This window comes from Lemur catta, chromosome 15 (assembly GCF_020740605.2).
Source record: "Lemur catta isolate mLemCat1 chromosome 15, mLemCat1.pri, whole genome shotgun sequence".
Lineage (NCBI taxonomy): Eukaryota > Metazoa > Chordata > Mammalia > Primates > Lemuridae > Lemur > Lemur catta.
In genome coordinates, this window is record NC_059142.1 from 6,437,086 (window position 1) to 6,462,977 (window position 25,892).

The 25,892-nt window shown below is 57.8% G+C and overlaps 1 protein-coding gene across 1 annotated transcript; it reads right to left on the reverse strand.

Annotated features, from left to right (window-relative positions):
* Positions 1-3: 3 nt before the first annotated feature.
* LOC123621108 (GRB2 related adaptor protein) lies at positions 4-24,921 on the reverse strand. The gene is made up of 6 exons (XM_045526922.1): positions 24,827-24,921; positions 24,218-24,421; positions 18,439-18,536; positions 12,689-12,811; positions 3,277-3,445; positions 4-1,316 (listed from the first exon to the last, which is right to left on the reverse strand). Exons 1-6 carry the CDS (start codon positions 24,833-24,835, stop codon positions 1,131-1,133), a joined length of 789 nt encoding a protein of 262 aa, XP_045382878.1. The 5' UTR covers positions 24,836-24,921; the 3' UTR covers positions 4-1,130.
* Positions 24,922-25,892: the final 971 nt, after the last annotated feature.

Consider the following 25,892-nt stretch of genomic DNA (forward strand, 5'->3'; position numbering starts at 1 on the left):
GGACATCCTTATATTGGTTTTATTGTTTTTGCTTTGAATACATGGGCCCAGGTCAGGAGCGGCGTGATTTGCCAGAGCTCAGGGCTCCGAGGGTCTTGGGCCCCCCACGTGTCTACAGCACAGGGCCCTCCCTCCATCCCACCTGCGCCCAAGTGCCAGAGGGGGCCTCCTCTCCCTCCCTGCCCGCCCACTTCCCCTCCACCATCAGCCTGGCGTCCAAAGCCTTTGCAAGCCCCACCTCGCTTGTCCTGCTCCTGCAGGTGCAGGCTCTGGGCAGGCGCTGCTCAGCTGGTCGCACCTCCCGCCTGGATGTCCTTCCTTTTCTCAGGTGGGGGCTGGGCCCTACCTGGGCTGCCCGCCCCATTCTGGGTCCTGCTGGATCCCTAAATCCCAGCTCTGGCTCCAAATCCCATCTGCCTGGAGGTTTTTTGGCCTCCCCCAGCCCCCCTGGGCCCTGGTTTGGGCAGAACCTGGGCCTGAGCCACCGTGCAGCCTCAGTCTCCCACGGGGCTAGGCCCGGGCTCGCCTCTTGGAGCGCCAGTAGGAGAGGAGCGCTGCCCCCATCGCCCCCACTGCCCGCCCCTTCCTCGGGGTCTCAGGGCCCCTGTCTAGCCCCGCTCCAAAGTGTCTGTGGAGGGGGTGGAGATGCTGGATGCCCCAGGTGGACCCCATGGAAAAGTTGGTGTCCGCCTGCACTCTGTCCAAGGAGTCCAGGTCAACAGGTGTGCAGCCTGTCCCTAGGGGCAGAGCCCCGTCCCCAACAGCCCATGGGTTCCTTGGGCTGAGCCCCCAATGGGTGCAACCCGGGAGTCTTCAACCCTCCCAGAGGAGGATGGGGCCATTGACAGGAGGAGGCAGGTGGGCCCTTTGCAGACCCCACCCCATGACATCACACCACTGGCAGCCAATGGGAAGTGGCCATCACTAAACACAGCTGTAGCTCTGGGGCGCTGGGGGCCATCCCGGTCTGTGCAAAGTGGCTGGAGGCAGCTGGAGCCCACGTTCATTCCGAGGCCTTCTGCTGAGCCCTGTGTGACACAGGGTGGGGTGCCCATGTCCTCTCTCTGGACCGCAGTTCCTGTGGAATGGCCCGTTGGCCGGACTGGCCGTCAGCTCTGCCTGCCCGCTGGTCACATGTGCACAGTCTGCACGTAGCTCCGCGGGAAGAAGCCCACGCGCCCGCAGGATCGGCCCCGCCACCAGTGGGGGTCTCGGTGCTCCAGGACCTCAATGATGTCCCCGCGGCGGAAGCTGAGCTGTGATGGGTCCTGGGCCAAGAAGTCAAACTGGGCCTGGGCAAAGCAGGCCCGGGGCGACTGCGAGGCGAGAGAGTGGTTAGTGGGGCTGTCAGGAGCACTGCCACCCTGCTCTCCCTGCCGAGGTCCCAAGAGAAGTGACTTGCTGCAGGTGGGGAGGGGCCTTGGGTGGCACTGGAGTTGAACTCTGCCTCCGCCTCCAAGTCCAGTGGCCACCCCACCCCACGGGCCTCCTGCTGCCCGCAGCCCTGCACATCTGCTGTGCAGACTCTGCATCTACATGAAACAACATGACTTTCCTGGTGGCCCAGCTGGGACGATACGGCTGGTGGGTCAGGGGACCTGAGTCCTGGTCCTCCCTCTCTGGGGCTCCTTTCCCTGGCTCTGCGGCAGCCATGATTACTTTGACTCCAGGCCATGGAGCCACAGGAAGGGGCTTATAAACTGTAAAGTGATGTGCAGCTAAGAGTGGAGTTTACTGATGTTGCCCTTGGTCAGATGTTGAGGGCAAGGACTGTCACTCTGAGCTACTCTTCAGCTCTCATATCTATGTTCCAGCCCTATCTGTGCCCCATGTGTGACCTTGGGTATGTCCCTGCCCTTTGTGGGACTCAGATTCCCCACCTCTCCATGGTAGCTGGACAGGGGTGCTCTGCCCGGCACTGCGACTGTCGCACCCAGTGGCCTGGCCCTGCCTGCCCCACCGGGATCTCAGTCTGAGCCTGTGGAATCCCATCCAGGGTGGATGATAGAATCAGCAGAGGCCGTAATTAGCGCTTATCTGCCCAGGAAGGAGGAGGCGTCAGGGGTCCCAGGGGACTGAGCCAGCTCCAGAGTCGCAGCCCAGGGCGGGTGACCCAGAGCCCAGGCCAGAGTGAGGTGGTGAGTGTAGGGGAGTCCTCAGCCACCCCCAGCTCTATCCTGCCTCCCTCATGCTCTCCCAGGCAGAGCTGCCCCAGGCAGTGAGGAGGAGGACAGAGGTCTGGCAGGCAGGTCCCAGCTGGGGAGAAGAGTCCCTGAGACTGGGAGCTCACGGCTGACCTTGGCCCTCAGGGCTGGGCAGAGGAGGCCAACAGAGGATGCCCTGGTGGGGTCTGCCAAGGCCCTGTTTGACTGTCCTGACACAGCAGACCCCAGGGCTCATCCTACTGGGCAGAGGCGAAACTGAGGCCCAGTTGAGGGATGAACTGGCCCTCAGGTCACATGGCGAAGCTGTGGGGGGTGCTGGGAACAGGGCAGAACTGGAGCTTCTCTGCAGCGCTTGTCAGCCCCCTCCCCAAGCCTTGGCCATGCTCCCCATCCTTCTGCACAACCCGGGTGCCAGTGTGCCCGGGTCTTGGCCTCCAGCCCCAGGCCTTTCCTCTGGAGCAAAGCAGCATGTGGGGCTAATGACCCTGTTGGCTGCTGTTATCCTAATGAGAGTAAGAGCCAGTCCTTGGGGCCCCTTGATGAAAGGGCTGGCTGGCAAATTGCTGTTATGGTGAGGACAAGGGGTGGACAGACCCCACACACCCTGTGGCTGGCCAGGACCTCGCCCACGAGCGCTCACACTGCCCACACCCAGAGCCAGCTCCTGTGGGAGCAGAAACCAGGACTAAGCCTACTGGTCTGTGTCCTTGGGGAGTCACACCACTCTCTGAGCCTCGGTTTCCCCATCTGTACAATGGGCACCGCAAGACCTCCAGACTACAGGGACCAGCTCTGTGCATGGTAGCCAGCAGGCTCCATGGGTGTCTGTACTGTCCTTCATTCATCCAACAAACATTTATGGAGCACCCGTAGTGCTGCACACTATTCCAAGAGCTGAGAACAAGCCAGACAGTTGCCCCCAGGGAGGTGCCGTTCTGTTCCTTCCTGTTTTCCCCTCTCCTCCCTTCCTACCCTTGCTGTCTCCCTGCGGCACCAGCAGCGTACGCCTCTGCAGCCTGGGCTGGGCCCCGTCCCGCAGCACTGGGTGCTGGGCAAGGAAGGGCAGGAGACTGCAGAGGCCCAGGCAGGCCCCCTGCCTCCCGCCGCCTACCTTGAGCGCGGGCTCCTCGTCACACAGGAAGATCTGCCGCTTCTTGGCGATGGTGGTTGTGCGGTAGAAGTCGACCAGCTCATTGAGGGAGTTGAACTTCTCCTCCCACAGGAAGTACTTCCCCGACGCCTCGCGCAGCACCTTGAAGTGCTGGACCTGGTCCCCGTAGCTGGGGGAGAGGACCCACGGCCACCTCAGACCACGGCCAGCCTGGCGTGGTCCCGGGTGCCCCGTCTCACCACCACCTGGAGCCAGGCCTTTCACGGTGAGTCCCCGAGTCAGGAGAAGGGGCAGGTGGTGCAGACCCCACTGACCCAGCCCCACGTAAGGCCCGGGAGCCCCTCCTGGCGGCGGAATATGGGGCCAAGGTTGTGGGCTCCGGCTCAGGGCACTTTTTTGCTGTGCGACCTTAGACAAGTCACCTAACTTCTTGGAACCTCAGTTTCCTCATACCGATAATATCTCCCTCGTGGAGAAGTAAACAGAAACGCCGGCTGTGGCAACATTAGATGGTTCCTCCGAGTGAGTGGCGATTGGATGCACCTCCTCCACATCCCTGTAACATCCCCCAGCTCTGACATTCTCTGCCTGCCCCACCCCGTCCCTACAGTCCCTGGGGAGTGAGTCCTAAGAGCATCACCAGGGCCTGCTGGTGTGAGATGAGCGCAGGTGTGTTGGATGCTTCATGTTCCCCCATAAGAACCTTCTATGGCTCCCCATTGCCCTCAGAGTAAAGTCCTAGTAGCTCAGACTCAAGCTCTGCCTCTGACTACGTGTCCAGCCTGGTTTCCTTTATATCCTCTCCCATGTGGTCAGCGGCCACTTTCTTCCTCACCTTCCGTCTTCGCCCAGCCTTCCCGCCCACTGCCACCAGATCGCCCAGCTGAGCAGACAGCCTGCTCTCCCAGACGGCCAGCGGGCAGAGCCTGTCCTGGCTGGGACTGGGCAGAGGGACCTGTCTAGTGCTTGTAGCACTCGGCATGTCCCTCCCAGGACAGGCCACGCAGGGCTGGGACCGGGTGGTGCTGATGCGGGTCCGGACGGTGTGCAGACACGGCTACTGTGACTCCCTCCCTTGCTGCAGGGATGGCCGGGCCTCCTCACAGCCAGGAGGAGCAAATCGGGACCCTTGTACAGTGGGGAAACTGAGGCACTGAGTGCAGATGAGACCTGCCCAGAGGCACACAGCAAGAAAGGTCAGAGCCGGGGTCACATCTGAGCTCACACAGGTAAAGTGTTGCCTAACGTGCTCCTCAATCGATTATTATGTAACAATAGCAATAATAATCATTCCAATTATGATATTAATAATGTCCCAGATCTTCTCATTCCAAGTCCAGGTCTACTCTGCCCTGTTGGTACCCGGGCTGTGCCCCCCAGGAGGCCCCCTCCCTCGTCCTCGCTGCCTGGCCAAAGCTTAGCCGCCTTTCCCAGCCTGACAGTGCCCGGCTGAGACCCAGGCCCACCTCTTGGGGCCTCGGTGTCCTCGCCTGCCACAGCGGGGAGCACCGGTGCACCCCTCCCAGGCGAGGAAGACCTGGGACGCTGCGGGGAGAACACTGAACAGCTCCAGCTCCCAGCCAGGAAGGAGCCAGTTTCGGAGCCCTGGGGAAGGTCCCTGTTCAGGTGGCTGGCGCAGGTGAGAGCTGGGAAAGCCTGGGGACCCGTGGGTGGGGCGAGGCATGGGGGTGCCCAGCACGGCCCCTCAGCCTCCTGAGCCACAGGCTATGGCTCATTTCGTTCACATTTCAGGCGAAATGAGATCCAGTCCCACGTTCACTTGATGGTACACGCACACGCCCCTCCTGGCTTCTAAATTAGAATCTGGGTAAGCAATTTGAACGCAATGCTCTTGCCAGCTGGGGTTGGCACGTGCCAGCCTCTAGTCCCTGCAGGCTTACAGTCCTCCTGAACAGGAGGGTGGTGTCCATCACCCCCAGCTGCCCAGACCCGCTGCTGTCTCTGCCCCGGCCTGCCTGCACTTCAGCTTTCCTTCCCGTCCGCTGCGGGGGCTGGCCTGCAGCTCCACTGAAGGTTTACAATTAAATATTGAAGACAGGGGTGTGTTCAAGGTAACCACCCTCCGGTATGCATGAAGGACAGGGCAAAGTGGGCTTCCCCTGCCCTGCCCGAGTCAAGGGGTCCAAACCACATAGGACCTCTCTCTCCACTCTAAACACAACTCCGGGTCTCTGTATCTCTGCACACACTATTTCCTCTAGTTGAAAGGAATTCTTCTCAAACTCCTATTCGTGCCTCAAGGCCTAGGTAAAATAGCCCATCCTCTAAGAGTATCAGACCCCCTCAGTCAGAGTCAGGAGCCTTCTTGGGTCCCTCAGCGCCTTGTACAGCCTTTTTGTAACCCGCTGCTCATAATGACTTGCAGACTAGGCAGGGAGGCAGGCGGGAGTGGGCCCAGAGGGTCCAGTCTCCTTGGGACTCGGGGACTAGAGCATCCCTGCCCAAGCCTTAAGTCCTCCTCGAGAGCCTTTCTTCTTGAAACCCTCTCCTGTTGGCTCTGAACTCAGATTCCCACCCTCCGGGCGTCCTGACCCTGAAACCCGGGCTCTGGTGGCAGGCCCAGCGCTCTGAGATGTGTCTGGCTCTCAGGGCAACTCAGCCACACAGGGAGCCGGTTCTCCCCTCAAGGACAGAGGCTGTCACCTGATGGAGCAATGATCCCCAAACCTGCAACAAAGCCACTCACATGCCCTCGGCAGCCTTGTTCCCTGTGACTAAGCCACTTGTGCTGCCAGCTGTGGGACGGTGTCCCTGTGCCCGCGACGCAGAGGAGGACGTGCAGGCGGACGGATGTCTCCTGCCCTGTCCGGCCTGCGGCAGCCTCCCAGAGCCCCTCTGAGCCCCATGGTTCCTTAGTGTCACACTCTAATGAGCTTGCGGGTTCCTAGATGTGGCCACGGTGCGCAGGGAGGAACGTGGCTCTGGGCTGTGGAGTGAGGAGCCCCACAGCTGGGCAGGCGCGAAGCCGGGAAACAGGGATCCCAGCAGCTCTGTGTTTGGGGCGCCCAGTGCAAGGGCAAAAGGCCCCGTTCCCTGCCAGCCCTGCGGAGAAGCCTGGGGTGCAGGTGGCCGCGTTCCTCTGGGTGAGGGGGCAGAAAGGGTGTGACAGATTTGAATGAGATTTCAACCCCAAATGACCACAACTTTGAATGTTTTGCTATTTGAAGGTCACCTTCCGTTACCCAGAAAGTTATCTGAAACAAAGCGTTCTCTGATCATGTGGGAGGTCAGGGAGTGGAGAACAGGAGAAGAGATGAGGGAAGGGGGCAAGGGACCCAGGAATTCTAGAACTTTCCAACCTGGGAATTGGAAAATTCCCAAATCTGGGAACCATGCACATGCCAGCCCCTAGCCCAAGTGTGGAACACGGTGGGTTCTCTCTCAGTAAATGGCAGGTCTTGTCCCTTCTCCCACCTGGTACCGACTTCCCGTTTCACAGTGGAGGAGAGCGAGGCCAGAGAGGAGAGGGGCCTGCTCACGGCCACGCGGGCCACACCGGCCGGGCTGCTGCCGTGCACGGCGCGGGCACGGCCCCTCCTGCTGAGCTGGCCCTGTCTGGGGCCCTGTCCCGACCACGCCAGCACCCGGGGCAGCTGCTCTGCCTCCCGGCCTCGCCTGTCTGCCGACGGCCGCTGCTCCCGCCCGTCTGTAGGAATGACGCCTTTTCCCTTTCCTCTGCCTGGCCTTGGCCTCAGCCGGCCTTCACGGCCCGCGTGGAGGTTCGAGGCCTCTGCCAACCTCTCAGGCAGAGGCTGCCTTCTGGGGCCTCCCCAGGCCTTGACCCAGCCCCACTTCCAGGCCCTCGGGGGGCTCAGGGCTTGCAGGAAGAGCTGAATCTCAGTCCAGATGACCCACCTACAGAGGGTGGGGTGGTGTGTGAGGGGCAGGGGCTGTGCCGGCCCCTGGGCTGTCAGAAAAACCCTAAGGACCAAGTCAGGCCTAACGCAGGCAGCAGCCAGTCCTGCCCAGCGGGTTTTTCTGGCCTGGTGGCAGCAGCAGCAGCAGCAAAGGTGACAGACAGTGGCAGCCCAGGGATGAAAAACAAGGCTGAGGTGGGGGTGGGAGCCAGGGCATGGGGACCCACCTGGGCAGAGGCCTGGGTGCTCACTGCCCGCTGGGTGGTCTCCACTGGACACGGCCCCTCTCTGGCCTCAGTGTGCCCACCTGCGGAAGGGGAGGGTGGAGTAGCCAGTGCTGCGGCAGCCAGGGAAGAGCATCCAGCTGACTTCAGAGAGGGCGGGGCCCGGCTGGCGGGGACAGAGTCCTGTGGGTCCTGTGGGTCTGGGAAGGTGGGCCGGAGGCAGGCCAGGCCTGTCAGGGCACAGAGGGCCAGTGGGCACCAGCTCTGCTGTTCCTTGCTGTGTGACCTTGGGCAAGTTACTGCGCCTCTCTGAGCTTCAGTTTCCTTATCTGCAAACGGGCTTCTGGGGATCACGCAAGTTTCCGCACTTTCCCCTGTCCTTGCTGCACCCCCCATGCTTTATTTTTTCCAAAGCCTTGATCATAGCCCAAGATTCTATATAATTTACTAATTGCTTATTGTCTGCCACCCAGTAGAATGTGAGTACCTAAATGACAGGAAGCTTTGCCCTATATTGTTTGTGGCTGAATCCCCAGCACCTGGGACAGAGCCTGGCACACAGTAGGTGCTCAGTGACCAGGTGGGCAGAGCAAACACGTGTTCATTGACTCCAGGGTACCTCTGGCTGGAAAGGAAGCAAAACATTTCCCTTGGGGACAAATTCATTTGTAGGAGAAGAGTCCACAGTACTCTGCACAGGAGAGTAGGGCAAAGTTAGGTGCCCAGGCATTGCACACCAGCCTTGGCCCCTGGTCCACCAGCCAGCAGCTCAGACAGGCTCCCTGGAGGTGGAGGGGACAGACCTTTGTAAACTCGTAAAGGGCAGCTTGCTCTGGCCACTGTCGCTCTGTGAGGCAGCAGGAGGCCCATAAACTCCACCTCTGACAGCTTTATGGGGCTTGGCATGAGTGTGCAGGAGATGCCACGCGTAGTGGGGTCAGAGTGCTCACGTGCCACGGCAGCAAGGGCAGGAGAGCTTTTTTTTTTTTAAGCAGAGTCTCACTCTTGCCTGGGCTAGAGTGCCGTGGCGTCAGCCTAGCTCACAGCAACCTCAGACTCCTGAACTCAAGCAATCCTCCTGCCTCAGCCTCCGAAGTAGCTGGGATTACAGGCATACGCCTGTAACCATGCCTGGCTAATTTTTCCATTTTTAGCAGAGATGGGGTCTCACTGTTGCTCAGGCTGGTCTTGAACCCCTGACCTCAAGTGATCCTCCCGCCTTGGCCTCCCAGAGTGCTAGGATCACAGGCGTGAGCCACTGCGCCCGGCCTAGAAGAGCTCTTACACAGGAATCTGCCAAGCTGTCACTTTCTTAGATGGCCATTGGATCACAAAGCTTCACAGCATCTGAGGTCATTGCCTCCACATCGTAGATGAGGACCGGACAGTCCAGAGAGGGCCAGCACCTGCCCGGGGTTACACAGCAGGCCCAGGGAAAGCCAGGGCGAGAACTGGCCCCTGCCTCCCTGTGCGGCTGCCTCTCCTCTGAGAGCCCTGCATTCACGGGCAGGAGACGGGAACAGCCTTCCAGGCCAGAGGGCTCCCTAAACCCTCCCCAGCATGTTGTGTGGTCCCTGGGGGGTTCATATAATGGTAATGACTACGACTGGCACTTACTATGTGCTAGTCATCATGCTGAGCACTTCACGTCGTTGTCCATTTTATAGATGAGGAAACTGAGGCTCAGAGGGTAATTTGCCCAGGATTATACAGCTAGTAGGTGTCAGAGCTGACACTGTTGCTCAAAATCCCATATTCTTAGCCACATTCCCCATCTGAGTCCCAGTGTCCGGCTTGGACCCCTGTTTGGTGGTCATCCAAGGACCACTGCGAGGCCCCATGAAAGATGCCAGACCAAGAGGGAGCCGGACCAGGAGTTCTGGCCCAGCGTGGCAGAACCAAGGGTCAAGGGCGCCGCCTGGTGGTGCATGCAAAACACAGCTGGCGGAGCCCAGGAAGCTCCAGCGGGTTCCGACCTTGGGCCCTTCGGCCAGGATGCCATAGGCGATGTGCCAGGATTTCTCTGAGAGATGCTCTCAGACCCCTTCCCAGGAAATGTTGGTGGCTTGCCTGCTAGAGAACTTCCAAAGCCAGTCACAGTGGCTCACATCTGTAATCCCAGCACTTTGGGAGGCCAAGGTGGGAGGATCGGTTGCTTGGGGCAAGGAGTTTCAGCCCAGCCTGGGCAACATAGGGAGACCTCATCTGCACAAAAAATAACATTAGCCGGGCATGGTGGCGACACTTGTAGTCCGAGCTACTCAGGAGGCTGAGGCCAGAGGATCACTTGAGCCCAGGAGTTCAAAGCTACAGTGAGCTACGTTACCCAGACCCACTGACCTCAGGTCTGATCACAGAGACCCTGTCTCAAAAAAAAAGAAAGAAAGAAAGAAAGAAAAAAAGAAAGAAAAGAAAGAAAAAGAAAGAAAGAAAGAAAGAAAGAAAGAAAAAGAAAGAAAGAAAGAAAGAAAGAAAGAAAGAAAGAAAGAAAGAAAGAAAGAAAGAAAGAAAGAAAAGAAAGAAAGAAAGAAAGAAAAAGACAAAACTTGTTCCTTAGTACTGCCCATGTTCTCTCTTGGTCAGTCAACTTGCTGCTATCCAAACGTGACCCTCACTGCCCCACCTCTGGGTCTTTGCACATGCTGTTCCCTGTGCCTGTCACGTCCTCTCCTCTCCTTGTGCACCAAACACCTACGTATGCTTCAGGGCCCGGCTCAGACATCACCTGCCTGGTGCCTTCATCATGTGGAAGGTGTCTACCGTCATAAAATTTCATTTATTCATTTGCTCATCCTAGAGACAGATCCCCGGGCCAGGCTGTCTGTTTCCCCACCACACTCCTCGGGTTTGACTGCTGTCCCTGTCTGCCCTGTGTTGAGAAAACTTGCAGGGCTGACATATTTGGGTCCAACACCTCCCCCGCCACTCTGGCTCCAAAAGTGGCTTGAGTCCCTTGTGACACTGCTTTGCTGGGTGACCTTGGGCCAGACCAGCCCGCCCGGCGGGCGCCGCTCCCAAGAGATGACCAGGCCCCCAGACAACCCAGCTGCACTCGGAAAACCTCACTTCCTGCCTCTGTGGAGGCAGCAGCTCCCAGGGGCTGCAGGAGCCTGGTGGGAAGGGCACCGGGCTGGGGGTGGGGGTGACCCAGTGGGGCTCTAGGTGCCCATCATGGGGGGTCGGGGGTGGGCAGTCACGCTCAGGGACTCACAGCATCCCTCCTCTGCCCCCCACAAATGCCGAGGTGCCCCTGTTATTAAGATGGGGCAGTAGAGGCTCAGAAAGGGCAAGAGCCCTTCCTGCCCCTCGGAATAACCAGCCTGCTCCCAGGGGAAAGGGAAGTGAACAAAGCTGACTGGTGACACAGCTTGGGAGGCTCAGGGTGAGTGCTGGGGTTGTTAGATCTGCCCCCAGAGCAGCCTTTCTGTCCACAGTGGTCCTACCCCTGGTGGTGCCTCTCCAGGCCCAGAGGGCGAGATGCCACCTGGCAGGGCCAGCAGGGGAGGTGCTGATCCAGGCGGGATGAGCTCATTTCAGAGACGGACCGGCTGACAACACATAAGGGACAGGGCCCTGGCAGAGCCTGCAAGGCATCAAGTTGGGACATTTCTCAGCAGTAGGAGCCTGCACGTGGGCCATCACGGCCCCGCCTGTCTGGAGCTGCACAAGGATGACGTGGACAGTCCCTCTCCAAGTCTTTAATCCTCTGCGTTTTGGGACCCCCCAGCGCCAGCACCCGTCACACTGGGTCTCCCCACCCAGCCCGGTGTTAACTGTCCAAGTGGTCCTGTGTGTGTCTGCTCATCCTTTACAAAGTCATGGAGCCATCAGCTCGGAACCAGCCCAGCTCTAGGAAATGGACCCCACACAAGCCATGGAACACCCCGACTGGCCACCGCCTCCCAGAGGCCACGCTGCCCTTCTCTGGGGGCCACCCCTTCCTTCATCCTTCCCCTCCTGCCTGGCTCCTCACTGGCCTCCCTGCTGCCACTCTCACCCCAATGGTCCTCCCTCCTCTCCGCAGCCAGAGGGACCTGCTAAAAAATGGAATCCGATCATACCTCTCCCCTGCTCAAGACCCTCCATGGCTCCCTATTGCTCTGCGAGAAAAAGCCCACCCTCCTTTTCAGGCCCTGTGTGGTCACCACACGTGACTGTCACCCCCACCCCCGCCCCTTGCCCACTCTGCTCCAGCCACGCCGCCGCCTCTGGGTTCCTACGTGCCCCAACTGCATTCCTACCTCAGGACCTTTGCTTTCATTGTCCCCTCTGCCGGCAAGCCTCTCCTCCCAGGTCTTCGTTCCCGGGACCTGGGCAGCCTCCACATCCTAGTTCAGATCTTTGCTCAGATGCCACCTCCTCAGAGAGGCCTTCCCTGACCACCTTGGCTCATTCTGCATTTATGTTTTCTTGTTCACTGTCTCCTTCTCTGAGACTTCAACCGTCAGGGCAGCAACTCTATTTTTTTCAATGTTGCTTCCCAGCCCTAAAGTAGCCTGCTACTCAGTGAACAGTCCTTGAATTCATGCATCTCGATCCTGATCTCCTGGGCACTGGGAGCAAGAAGGACAGAGACCCGCCAAGGGGCTGACCCTGACCCCCACCCCAACTCCTCAGTCACCCCAGTTATGGCCTTTGGGGTTGGGGTCTGTGCTGGCCAGAGGCTGCAGCACCATGCCTGAGAAGCCATCCTACCCCACAGCCAGGTGTCCCCATCACAGCCACCCTGCCTCAATGCCAGGTGCTGTTCTAATTGCTTTAAATGTATCAGCTCACTTGTTCCTTGCAATAACTTATTCTACAGGTGAGGAAACAGGCACAGAGAGGTTAAGTGACTTGCCCAAGCTCACACAGCCAGGAAGTGGTAAAAGCAGAGTTCGAACCCAGGCAGCCTGGCTTCAGGGTCCACCCTCTCAACTGCATCACCATAGTATGGGAGCCCGTCTGGGGTACCTCCTGGACACCTGCCCTGGGCACTTCAGCACTCTCCTGCCCCCAGTCTCTCACCACATCAAGCGGTGACATCGTCCTCCCCCGATGAGCCTGTGATGGCTCCATACTGCTCACAGAATAAAGTCTGGACCCTTGAGCCTGGCACCCGCGGCCTTTGCACAGGCGGCCTGGGCCTGCTTCCTCCACACACCCCCACTGCTCTGGGCGGCACCCTGGGCTGCCCAGACCACTGCCTGCCTCCAGGCCTCTGCTCGGCTGCCCCACCCTCGCTCTGTGAGCCAGCCCGGCCCCCAGGGTCAGCCCAGATGCCACCAACCCGCCCGCCCTCCTCTGCACAGCCCCAGTGGCCAGGCTCACTTCACGGAGATGGAGAACTCCCCTGGGGAGCTCTCGCTCTCCCGGATCAGGAAGGCTCCCAGATGGTTCCGCTTCATCAGAATCTCTTCCGCCAGCTGCCGGGAAATCCTGCCCGAGTACCACCTGCGGAGAGAGGGGGCGGTGAGAGCTGGGGGAAGCCGGGCTCTCAGCCACCAAGCCCTCAGCCCAGGGCCAGGTGCTCGCATGGCTGATCCTCACAGCAGTCCTGAGACATGGGAGACATGATTGCACCCATTTTACAGATGGGGAAACAGGCACGGAGAAGCAAAGTGATGTGCCCAAGGTCACACAGCTGAGGCAGGCAGGAGCTGGAACATAATCCCAGCGTTTGGGCACCGGAGCCCAGCCTGTCCCACCACGCCAGCAAGCACCCAAGTCACACTCCAGTGAGTAGAAACCCAGCCAAGCTCAGTCTAGTTTTTCTGTTGTAGACGGTAGATTCTTTTTTTTTTTTTTTTTTTTTCGAGACAAGGTTTCACTCTGTTGCCCAGGCTGGCGAGTAGTGACATGATCATAGCTCACTGCATCCTCCAACTCCTGGGCTCAAGTGATCCTTCTGCCTCAGCCTCCTGAGCAGCTGGGACTACAGGTTCATACCACCATGCCTGGCTAGTTTTTTTTTTTTTTTATTTTTTGTGAAGACAGGGTCTTTCTATGTTGCACAGTTTTGAACTCCTGACCTCAAGTGATCCTCCTGCCTCGGCATCCCAAAGCACTGGGGATGGTAGAGTTTTAAAAGTAAAAGAAATGCATAGCTGGGCCGGGCGCGGTGGCTCACGCCTGTAATCCCAGCACTCTGGGAGGCCGAGGCGGGCGGATTGTTTGAGCTCAGGAGTTCGAGACCAGCCTGTGCAAGAGCGAGACCCCATCTCTACTAAAAATAGAAAGAAATTATCTGGACAACTAAAAATATATATAGAAAAAATTAGCCGGGCATGGTGGCGCATGCCTGTAGTCCCAGCTACTCGGGAGGCTGAGGCAGTTGGATTGCTTAAGCCCAGGAGTCTGAGGTTGCTGTGAGCTAGGCTGACGCCATGGCACTCTAGCTGGGGCAACAGAGTGAGACTATGTCCCAAAAAAAAAAAAGAAAGAAAGAAATACATAGCTGTATATGGTGGCTCATGCCTGCAATCCCAGCACTGTGGTGGGAGGATCACTTGAGCCCAGGAGTTCAAGACTAGCCTGGACAACTTATCAAGATTCCATCTCTTAAAAAAAAAAAAAAGTAAAAAAAAATATATTAATATAAACAGATGACAAAAATACTAACGGCTTCATTCTAGTGAGAAAACATTTCTCCTTGTAGTCTTTCCACAGATGCACAGACTCAGGCCACCTGCACTTTTTCACAGCTACAAGGTACTTTTCCCTCTGACCGAGCAGAACTGGGTATACAGAAGGTGCCTGGTAAATGCTTAGACTTTTGCAAGACCCCCAGGGTCTGGGGGTGAAAGGTGGATCCAACTTCCCTCCAGTCCTGCTCTTGCTGTGTGGCTCCAGGCAGGCCCTGGCCTCTGTGGGCCTTAGCTACCACTATAGACTGACTGTGTCCCCGACAAAATTCATAATTTGAAACCTAATCCCCGATGTGATAGTGTTCAGAGGCGAGGCCTTTGGGAGGACGAGGAGCCCCCATGAATGGGATTAGTGCCCTTATAAAAGAGGCCCCGTGAGGACACAGCTGAGGCTCAGCCAGCTGTGAACCAGGAAGGGGGCTCTCACCGGATGCAGAATCTGCCACTGCCTTGATCTTGGACGTCCCAGCTTCAAAGCTGTGAGCTCACACGCCCCCCCAGCCTAGGGTGTTCTGTTAGAGCTGCCTGAACGTGAACAGACAAGACACCCACCACTTGGGGGGGCTAGGTGGCCTCTGACTGGCTCCCCAGCTCCAGTGTGTTAGCCCAGCTTGGGCTCTGATCCCTTTACTGTTCTGATGGGGAAACTGAGGCCAAGAGCAGCCAGAGGTCTCATGGTGGGACCATGATAGACCAGGGGCAGGGCACAGAGCCTCGGTTTCCCTGAAACGTTTCCTTTCACTCCTTCAGCAAATGCTTCCTGAGTCAGACTGAGCTGGCACAGGTGGTGGATGTCAGGCGGGACTTTTCCTGTTGTCCCAGGACATTGGCCAGCCTTGGACCCGAGAGCAGACGCTGCTGGTGTCCTGCCTGTACCCTTGCTCTCACCTCCACGGCTCAGCACAAACTCAGGGATTCGGTCCCAGGGCTCTGTCTGGCGCCTGACTTCCCTGGCCTGCGTGCAGGGTGGGCGAGGCCCCTGGGACATTCTCAAGCGATGACTGACGGGAGCTGGTGGGCAGCCAGCCAGAGCCCCGCCTGCAGGGAGCATGACTCTTAGGTGCATGTTCTGCGCTGTCTCCCCTGTTCCCCAGCCAGATCGAGCTGCAGTTGCCCCCAGCAGCAAGGACGTCCACGACACACCCCACTGGCTCCTTCCCTTCCCTGTCTACTGCTTACTCCTAGATAAACTCCTTGTTCTCACATCCGTGTCTCAGGGACTGCTCTGGGCAAGCCCACGCGCCACACACGAGATTCTGGACTGCTGCCACCCGGGCTGGTGGGGAACCCTCAGCCCACATCATGGTGAGGGGAGGCAGGGACAGTGGCTGCTGAGTGTGGGGACTCAGGCGACCATCTGGGGAGCTCAGCCTGGGTCTCACGGAGTTTGGAGACCTGGGGGCTGCGGCCCAGCCAGCCTGGGCAGTCTCGAGGCCAGAGGCTGACGCTGCAGGCCGGGGCGGGATGGGAGCTCAGGACTAGGGTTGGGGGTACTGGGGAGGGCGGCTGCTGTGAGCTCTTCCACCAGGAAGCCCCCAGCTCAGTCCTGCCGGAGAAACGCCCAGTGGGGCCCTGGGTGGGAGTTTCCTAAAGGGCCAGGTATCTCCAAAAAAGCCACAAAACCCCCACAGAGGCATCCGTGTGTGGGTGGCTGTTGCCCTCACAGGGTGTCACAACTGCATACTCCCAGGAGGCCCGCGCATCCCCTCCAGCCCTGTCCCCGCCGCGGGTGGCCTAAAGGCTGGGGGTGAGAAGAAGGCACTTCCTAACGCCCCCAGGGCCAGCTCTTGTCCCGGCACCAGCGTCACCTCACGTTACATCGTCCCCATTTTACTGATGTGGAAACTGAGGCCCAGAAAGGGGCAGAGAAGCCCCTCCCCTTGCCACCCCGACGCCCCGAAATTGCACAGCAAGTCCAAGGCCTGGGCTCCCCCCAGCCCCATCCCTGTCCTTACGGGCTTTCCTGCCCCCTCCTGCCAGGCCAGCCCAGGGCTCTCATCACTCAGCTGCAGTCTCGCTCCACCGCGTGCCAGCTGTGTGACCTGAACAAGTCACTCAACTTCTCTGTGCCTCTGTTGCCTTATCTGAAAGGTGGTGACGTGAATCTTCTCCTCACAGGGCCCTTGGGAGGATGCACGAGCGGCTGCGTGCAGGTGTTTGCTGCTCCTCCCACACGTCCCTTTGCTCGGCTTGTCCTCTGCCCTCCCTGGCAGACTCCTACTCTAACTTGCAGGCCCAGTGGGCTGTGCCCTTCCTCTGGGAAGCCCTCCCTGACCCTCATAGGCCATACAGCAAAGTCCTCTGTGGCCACTGCCTGACTCTGAGCCTGACTCTGGAAGTACTGGGACTGTGTCGCGCCCCACCCCTGGGGCTCCTGGGCAGGCAGGGTGAGAGCGGGTGCTCAGAAAGGAGCGGGCTGGCGTAGGCACGAGGCCTTCTGGAGCCCCGGCCCCTCCCCACCCACGCACCCTGGGGCTTTGTGCGCTGAGTCAGGTGTGGAGCTGGAGTTTCCCCGAAGCTATTTTGGGTCCAGCGCAGGTGCTGAGGTTAACCAGGAACACACCGGGACCCCGCCTCAGGCAGACTGGTCAGGGGTCTGACCCCGTCCCTGCTCTGTCCCAGGTACAACTGGCCAGAGTTGACCCAGGGGCATCAGAGGCTGAAACACTCCATGGCTCCCAGCTGGCTGCTAGAGTCTCGTCCCAGCCACCGGTGTTGCCCCGCAGGCCTGGCCCAGTGCTGCCTCTTTGGAGCTCGTTTCTCCCCACTGGAGCAAATGGAAGCCCCTGCTCAGGGCTGCTGGCAGCTCTGGGCCTTCCAGCCTTCCGGCTGTTGTCACACCATTTCCTCCACCTGAAGCCCCTGCCCTGACTGGCCAGCCCTCGGGAATTGCGTCCACCCCGTCCTGCCAGCTTACAGATGCCCGGGGCCCGGGCCAGGCTTGTGGCCCTGGGCTAGACCCTCCATCTCCCTCCCTTCTCCCGCACCCCTTCCTCTCCCTGAAGGTCAGAAGGGCGGAAACCTGCCTGGTGGCACACAGCCACAAGGGCACAGCGGGGCCTGAGCCCAGGCAGAGGGGCTGGGGACCTGAGTGGGGCGGGCCATGGCCAGCACAGGAAGCCAGAGGTGGTGGCAGCTTTGGAAATAACTCAAAGACAGATAAAGGCCCCCCTAGCCCTGTAGCTGCTTTCCCTTCCACCCCACAGCCACACACATCACAGTCCCAGTCTGCCCCGCCAGCCTGCCTGGCCCTGCCACCAGTCTCCATATCTCAGTCCTTCCCCTACCCTAACACCCCCATGGCTCCCCACTACCCTGGCCCTGGCATTTGAGGCCATCCTTCCAGTCCCACATGCCACCGGTTCTCTCTCATTGCTTTCTCTTTGCTCATCCTGACTGTTTCCCAGGAATGCCTTTCTCTTTTCTGCTTAGCCAACTCCTATACATCTTTCAAAACCTCACTCATTGCCACTTCTTCTGAGAAGCTTTCCCTGGTTAATCACCTGAATGCCTACTGTCTCCCATGTAGTATTTTCTTTACGTCCTCTCTCCCCGACAGAACACGCTGCTCTGACCCCTCTGTGTGTCCAGCATCCCCCGGGCTAGGACCCCTGGAGCTGTGTTTGGTGAATGAGTAAGTGGCTGCCTCAGCTGTCATTTGAAGCATACCCAGTTGGTTTCCTGTAGATTTCTTGGTGATCTATTCCTGTCTGGGGCTGGACTCTGCCCCAGCCATTCTCAGGGCAGCAGTGTTGGATGCCGTCTGCTGAGAGCCCAACCGGGGACTTCCTGGGGCCAGCAGGTCCCCAGGATACCCGGACCCAGACACAACGCTCACTCCACCCTGGTCCCAGACTCCACTCCGCCAACACCCAGTTTGCTCCCACACCCCAAATGCAGGGCCCTCCACCCCTCTGTCGCCACCCCCACTCCCCAGCCCCACTCAGGGCGGAGGCAGCCTCTCAGAGAGAGATTTAGAACCCTACACAGATTGGACAGTCTGGACAGATTAGCGCTCAGCCCTCACTGGGTTACAGTTTCCTTGGGAAACTGAGGAACAGAGAGAGCAGGGCCTTGCCTGCGGCCACAGAGCAGCCCGTGGCCCAGCCAGCTGAGAGCCCAGGTCTGTCCTCTCCTAGGGCCCTGCTGGACATCCTCTGGCAGCCAGGTTCTCAGTGTTAAGGCCTGGGCTTGCCCTGACTCTGCCATCACTTTGGGCAAGTCCTCGTGTCTCAGTCCCCTGTCTCTGCTCAGGGTGGTGGCTTCTGTGTAGACGGAGGGCCCAGACCGATGGACGGGCCCAGAAGTGAGGGAGCCCCACGCGCAGGAGAGACGCCGTGCCCCAGGCCTCCACGGGCAGCTCAGCTCAGCCTGGGCCAGGCCAGGTGGGGACACACAGCCACGGGGCCTGGGAGGCGGATGGCAGCCACTCACGGGTGGGGCTTGACGCGGATGTAGTTCTTGGGGATAAACCCCTCGGCACCCCGGAGCTCGGCCTTGTACCAGTTCTGGTCATCTTCCATGTTCAGGATCTGTGGGCAGGGGACACAAAGCCACTCAGTCATTGAGAAGGGACAGCTGTCACCTGCTGAGATCCCGCTGCACGCCAGGCCCCAGGTGGACTTCACCCACACCAGCCCCTGCACCCATTCGCAGAGGAGGGCTGGGGGCCCTGGGACAGGGTCCTGTCACGGGCACAGGGGCTGAGTTAGAACCAGCTGCCTGAGCCCACAGTCCTGCCCATTCTCTGGCCCCAGGACAGCCCATCCTAAATGAAGGGTTTGAGGTGGCTGGAGCTGGACCCTCAGGCTCTGCCACTCAGACCCCCAGCAGACTAGGGGGCCTTGAAGAGCAGAACTGGGGACCTCAGTTCTGTGCCCCCTGAGCAAGCCATGTGCTGAGCCTTAGGCTGAAGGTTGGACGTCCCCAGGAAAGTGAGGGAGCCCCAGGCTGAGCCCAGTGACTGTGGTCTCTTGCATTTAAACAGCCCTTCAGTCTAAGCTCAGGGGTGACAATTCAGTGGGGGGATCTCAGGCACTGGGGAGCAGATAAGACAGGGAGCCCTTTGAGCTGGGACAGGCTGGCTCTCAGGCCCTGCCTGCTCTGTGGTCCCCTGGGCTCCTCTTCCACGCCCCTAAGGCCCCCGTCGCCCCCAGGTGGGCCAAGAGGAACTGAAATAGCCAGAGCAGGTGGGGAGACGCTGCGGGTGGTCAGTGAAGCGACCAAGGCAGGGAGCGGGCTGGGCCTGGGGCTGGCACGCACGAGGCTCTGTCCTCCATTCCCCGGACACACTTGCCCAGCGTCACTCCGATTCTCATGCAACCCTCCACGGTGGACATCACCAAATGCTATTTTGCAGATGACGAAACTGAGGCCCAGAGAGGGGAAGTGACTCAGCCAAGGCCACACAGCAGGGGAGAGGCAGAGCCCATAGGCTCAGCCAGGACTCTGAGCCTGGGGTCTTTGGCTCAGCTGGTCTAGGGGGGCCCAGCCCACCAGTGTTCACCCCCAATCCACCTCCTACTTTGTCTCTGGACCCAGGCCTGAGGGGATATCTCTCCTGTCAGTCCTGGAACAGACCCTAATGTCAGCTCAATCCCCATGGAGATGTTTGTTGAGAGAGAGTTCGGTAGAGAAGACCAGGGGCTCAGGGCAGGCCGACAGAAGGGCTGTGGGATTTGGCCAAGAGCAGCTGGGTTTGCTTCCTCGGGCCAGGCCCTGTCTGTCCACCAGGCCAGGCTGAGCCCTTCCTTCCTGCCCCCGCAGCCCGGGCAAGGTCAGCGGCCCCAGGGACAGACGGAAGCAGGTGGCTGACTCAGGAAAACTTTCACTCAACACAGAACAAAACAAAACAACTCCCCCAACCTAATGAGAAAATTTGGGCCCGTAGGCTGCCTGCCATGGGCCGGGTTCAAGGAAGATGCCCTGGGGCCTGGGGCTCTCGGCCACTCTGCCCTGACGTTCTCTGTGGCCTTGGCACCAGTGTCCTCATGTTAGATGGGCGCACTTGTGGCCTACACAGAATGTGGCAGTGCCTTGTGGACTACGAGGTCCCGTGTGGATGCGGGAACATGACGAATCGTATCTGATCCCTGTTTTGTCTCGTTTCCCTTTCATCTCTGCTCAGAGGACCCAGGAAAGCGCTCATTGGTCACATGGCTCCATTCTTACTGTTAACGTTGTTCAAAAGCCCCAGTCCCTCTGAGACACAGCAATGCCCACGAAGGGGAGAGACCAGCTCCTCTCTGGGGAAATAACACCACTTAAGGAGAGACACACCTGGCCTCCCCCGGCGAGCCTGTGCCCCTGCAGCGCCCTCCAGCCAGGCTGCCGCCCCTCACTGTCCCCTGTCCGATGCATCACTTGGCAGCTGTTTACTAAGCACCTGCTGTGTGCGGGCACCGAGCTAGGCCTGGCGATACGGCGTGGAACAAGGAGCTCGCATTCCAGTGGGCAGAGACAGACCATAAACAAGGAAAGAAAAGGGTCAAAAAGACAGCTTAATGCAGCGGCAAGTGCTCTGACAACATGCGTCAGGATGACAAAGATGAAGACTGCCTGGCTGGGGCAGGGAGACTGTCAACAGGGGGCAGATGGAGTGGTCAAGAAAGGGCTGTCTGAGGAGGTGGCACGGGGGCTGAGACCCGAATTACAAGAAGGAACCTATGGTGAAATGTGGGGAACAGTGTCCAAGGCAGAGGGCACAGCCAGCGCAAGGTGGGAGCAAGCTCTGTCCCTGAAACAGAAAGAGCCAGGCGGGTACAGTGGCTCATGCCTGTAATCCTAGCACGCTCGGAGGCCGAGGCCAGGAGTTCAAGACCAGCCTGGGAATATAGTGAGACCTCATCTCTACAAAAAATGAAAAAGTTAGCCAGGCATGGTAGCGCACACCTGCAGTCCCAGCTACCCAGGAGGCTGAGGTGGGAGGATGGCTTGACTGCATCCCAGCCTGGGCACCAGAGCAGGTCCTGTCTCTAAAAAAAAAAGAAGGAAAAAAAAGAGCTGGAGGGCATAGTTTTGCCTACTTACTACTGAAGGTTAAATCACACAAACTAGTACCATCTTCACGTGGCCAGGCTCTGAGTCAGGGCCACTGTGTGGGGACCAGCCTGGGGGGCAGAGGGCAGCAGGAGGCACCAGCCCAGGAGAGACATGGACACCCACACTGGAGGAGGGGGTGCTGGTAGGTGTGGAGAAGGGTCAGAGTTGGGGTAGCTTTGGCCAGAGTTACGGACGGGACGCAGTGGCAGGCTACAGGGGCCAGGCCAGCGAGCCCAGGGCTGGCTGTGTGGGGTCTGCCCCATCGGCCTTCCTCGTGGACACATCCAGGAGGCCGTGGGCACCCTGAGTCTGGGACTGGGGTCTAGGCCGTCCGTGGAGAACAAGGGTGAAGCTGCCACCCCCATCTCGTCTCCAGCTGGCAGCAGTGGGGTTCCACGCACCCAGAAATGCTTGGCCAGTGGGGAGGGAGGCTTTGTCCCAGGGAAGGGACGTTTGCAGCCATGTGTCCCGAGTGAGACCACGAGCCTCTGAGCTTTCATCCAAGACCAAAATTCAGATTTGAAAAACGTGCTTCCCTGCAGCCTGGCCCACAGGGGACACTGCACTGAGACGGAGCCCCGAGCTCAGCCCCCGCGCCCTGCTGGGAGGGGCTGCCCTGCAGGGAGAGGACAGGGGACGGCAGCTCCACATCACGTGACATTTTTGCCAGTTAGAGAAAACGGTCCGGACTACAGTGAGGCGAGAGAGGCACCTTGGTGTAACACTGAAGGGGACACCAAAAAAAGGTACCAAGATTAAATAATATTTTAATGCAACATATTAAAATCAAAATGAATGCAAAAATCTGAATATGGGCGTTAGTTACTAATAATGTATCGGTATCTTTCATTAACTGTAACAAATGTGCCCGTCCCATAGATGGTAACTGCAGGGAAAGCTGGGTGCCCAGACGTGGGAATCCCCTGTGTTATCTCCCAGTTTCTCTGTAAACCTCAAACTGTTCTGAGAAATAAAGTCTATCTAAAAGTTAATGTAGGCCGGGCGAGGCAGCTCACACCTGTAATCCTAGCACTCTGGGAGGCTGAGGCGGGAGGATCACTCGAGGTCAGGAGCTCGAGACCAGCCTGAGCAAGAGCGAGACCTTGTCTCTACTAAAAATAGAAAGAAATTATCTGGCCAACTAAAAATACACATAGAATAAATTAGCCGGGCATGGTGGTACATGCCTGTAGTCCCAGCTACTCAGGAGGCTGAGGCAGGAGGATCGCTTAAGCCCAGGAGTTTGAGGTTGCTGTGAGCTAGGCTGGCGCCATGGCACTTTAGCCTCGGCAACAGAGTGAGACTCTGTCTCCAAAAATAAATAAAGAAATAAATAAAAGTTAATGTATACAATATCCATCAAAATCTTAAATATAAGCAGATGTGACCTTGTATTTGCACATCCCTGAAAGTGAAGGCATCACACCTGGCACTGCAAGGACCCCTGCTTATTAGCAGAGCATCCAGGACGGAGAGTAAAGAAAATGCAAATCGCTCAGGGCCACCTCCCAAGAGCAACAGCTGCAGGCTTAGCAAGACTTTTCTTTTTAATCTTTGTTCTATGCACAAAACTGGCTATGGACGTCAGTTTTGCGGCAAAGTTAGTATCTATGGATTATCTGTGCAGAGCTGCCTCTCTGTGCAGACATTTGCACTCCGCTTTTTGCCACTTAATGTTGCATCAGAAACGTTTTTATGTCACTAAAAGTCCTACAAAAGTAGCATTTTCAGGGGCTATCTAATCTTTTGTACCACCACCCCTTTGGTCTATGTGGCTCAGACAAACTCTCCACGCACTCTCCAGCCCCTGCCTGGCCCCAGCTCAGCCTGTCCAGTCCCTGGAGGGACCAAACACAGGCTCCACAGTCAAAGGGGAGTAGGTTCAAAACTGACCTCATACCAACCAGGTCATATCACCTGCCTGTGCCTCAGTTTAGTCACCTGTGAAACAGGGGTGCTAATCTCCCCCCTCAGCAACTTAAATGGGACATTGGTATGCACTGCTGAGTTTGGGACCAGGCCATAGTAGGGTGGTGGGAGAAGGAAGTCCTGTCCCTTCTCGTGCTTGAAGCTTGGGGCAAGAGCAGGGCTGGGGGCTTAGAGTGGAGGCATATCCAGTCTAATACTCATTGCTCCAGTGGGCAAACTGAGGCCCAGGGAGGGGCAGTGACTTCCTTTGCTCCAGTGCCCAAGTCATGGCATGGCCCCCCCTTGAATCCTGAACCTGGCCCCTGGGCTCTGCTTTCACATGCAAACTTTGTATGCATGTGTGTGTGTGTGAGTGTGTGTGTGTGACCCAGGCTAGAGTGCAAACCCATCATAATAGCTCATCACAACCTCAGACTCCTGGGCTGAAGCAATCCTTCTGCCTCAGCCTCCTGAGTAGCTAGGACTACAGGCACGGGTCACCACACCTGGCTAATTTTTCTATTTTTTGTAGAGACGAGGTTTCAGTCTTGATCAGGCTGATCTTGAACTCATGGCCTCAAACAGTCCTCCTGCCTCGGCCTCCCAGAGTGCTAGGATTACAGGCATGAGCCACTGTGCCTGGCCACATGCAAATTTTAAAGCAAGGATGTCTCCAGAGAGAGATTCCACAGACCCATCTTCCTGGACCATCTTGGAAGACTGCAATGTCCATCAAAAGTGGCCCAGACAAGGAGAAATGAATGCCGGTATGATTCTATTTTCCCTTTTCTCCACAATACTGGAAGCTCATCCTTGACGCTTACATCATAGCTACTTTAGCCCCACCAGGTTATCGTGCGTACTTCTTTCTTTCCTAAGACCCCCTCTCTCTCCACCCCCCCTTCCCGTCCCACACTGTGTCTATCACTCTCTCTCTCTCTGTCACTCGCATTCCCTCACTGTCTCAACAATTGTCTTTTCACATTTTCTCCTGGAAAACTGGGTGTTGATGCTGTGGTAATGTCTCCTTGAATCCTCACAACAGCCCCTAAGGAGGGAGCATTAATTACCTCCCTATTTCCTAGATGGGGAAACTAAGGCTCAGAGGGAGGAGGTGGCTTGTCCAGAGTCACGCCGCCACTAACTGGAGGTGCTGGGCCTGTCCTCCAGGGACCAGACTCTGTTTGGGGCCGTCCTGGGCCCAGTTCTTAAATCCACCCCCACCCCATGCAGGGCCAGCTCAGCCCGGCTCCAGCTCCCTTACCTTGAGTGTGTCCCCCTTGTTGAAGGCTAGCTCATCGCTCTCTGTGGCCTGGAAGCTGTACAGCGCCACCGACTCCATCCTGCTGACCCCAGGCTCCCGCAGCTGGGCTCGGAGCAGGCCGGCAGCTTCCTGCTTCCTCTGCAGTCGAGGACCGTCTTCCTTTGCTTTGAGTGCGTGTTTGTTCTTTTGAAGCTGAGACTGAGACTGCCCCAGTGGGGGAGAAACAGGAAGCAGAGACATGTCACAGAACAGGGAGGGCGTGTGCGCCAGCTCCGTCCCTACCTCAGACCCCAGAGGCCAGGCACGGCCCTTGGGGAGTCTCCTGCAGCCCTGGGGGTGGGACTCCCTCTGCCCATGTTACAGATGATAAAACTAAGGTGTCTGGAGAAGTGCCTGAAAGCCATCCTGCCGGCTCAGGCACTGTGTCTTGTCACCCCAGGTGGTGGCCACCCTCAGCAATTTGCCAGCCTGTCCTCCACATTTCCCAGACCCCAGTGCCTCTTGTGAGTCCCCAGCGCCTGCTACAGCAATCCCAAGCTCCTTGCCTGTCATTCAGGGCCCTTCCAAGATATACCCCTACCCAGCCCCACGTGCTGCTCCTACGCTCACCTTTGTCATCCCCCTGCACTGCAGCCACAGCAGGGTTTCATCCCCACCCCTTGGCACACGCTGTCCTCCTGCCCGGTGCTCCTTCCTCCTTCTGATCCTGAATATTCCTAGTCATCCATCAAAGCCCAGACCAAAATGTACTTCTGGTTTCAACACTGGTACCTTCGGTGGGATGTGTATCCTAAGGTCAAAAAGCATCGCAAATAAATCTCGACCTTTCCGTAGTGGGTTTGTTATGGGCAGTGGTATCAGTGTAGCAATTCTGGAACTATTTTATGAGTATTGTAGGATAGAGCATAAACGGATAAAAATAGCTGAGTTGTTTGGAACCAGGTTTCTTCCAGGAAAGAAAGGAGGCACGAACATGGAAGGAAAGGGAGGAAGAGCCCTATGGTGTTGGAGGAGAACTGGACGGATCAGTATGAAGTGAGATTTTTTTTTTCTGCAAAGAAGTTTCTTTTCCTTCATTTAAATCAATATGGACTCATGATTTCATGTTTTAGTCAATGGATTATAATCCATTACTATCATTACTTACTTTGATGCTCAAATTGTCCCTGATTTGGCCAGTGGGTCCTCCTTCAAGCTGGCTCCTTGTCCTTTTGACCTGCCCCCATCATTCCCTGAACATGTCCTGAAAGTCTGGCTAACCATAGGCTCAAGGCTCATCCTGAACATCTCTGCCCCAGCCCTGAGTCAAAGTCAGAATAAAAATGTAGAGATGAACCTCTACATTTAATGTTTCATTTGGGAAGAAAGAATTGCAATTTGGGCCATCTATGCAGACTGGGTGGTCTTTAGTATGCCTGAAGGAAGAACGAAGAGAAGGTTAGAGATTTTATTAAAAAGGAGAAACATACGCACTGCTCTTTGAGGAAGTTCATGGGCACTAGGGAGGTGTGGGGAGCTGGCGCGCTCTGGCTGGCGAGTGATGGTGGGGGGCAAAACTGGTCCTAGAATTGCAGCAAGCTATCTCACAAGTCATCAGTCAAAATGGTCTCGGGTTACAAGGGGACTTTCAGCAGCCAGGCTCGGGACAGAATTACGTTCTTGGAGCAATGCCTTT

Excerpts from the sequence above, each read along its gene's own strand:
- LOC123621108 (XM_045526922.1), bottom strand. Across the intron at positions 12,812-18,438 it reads ATCCGCGTCAAGCCCCACCC|GTGGTACTCGGGCAGGATTT; the intron begins GTGAGTGGCTGC and ends CTCTCTCCGCAG. Across the intron at positions 3,446-12,688 it reads GAGTTCTCCATCTCCGTGAA|CTACGGGGACCAGGTCCAGC; the intron begins GTGAGCCTGGCC and ends CCTCTCCCCCAG.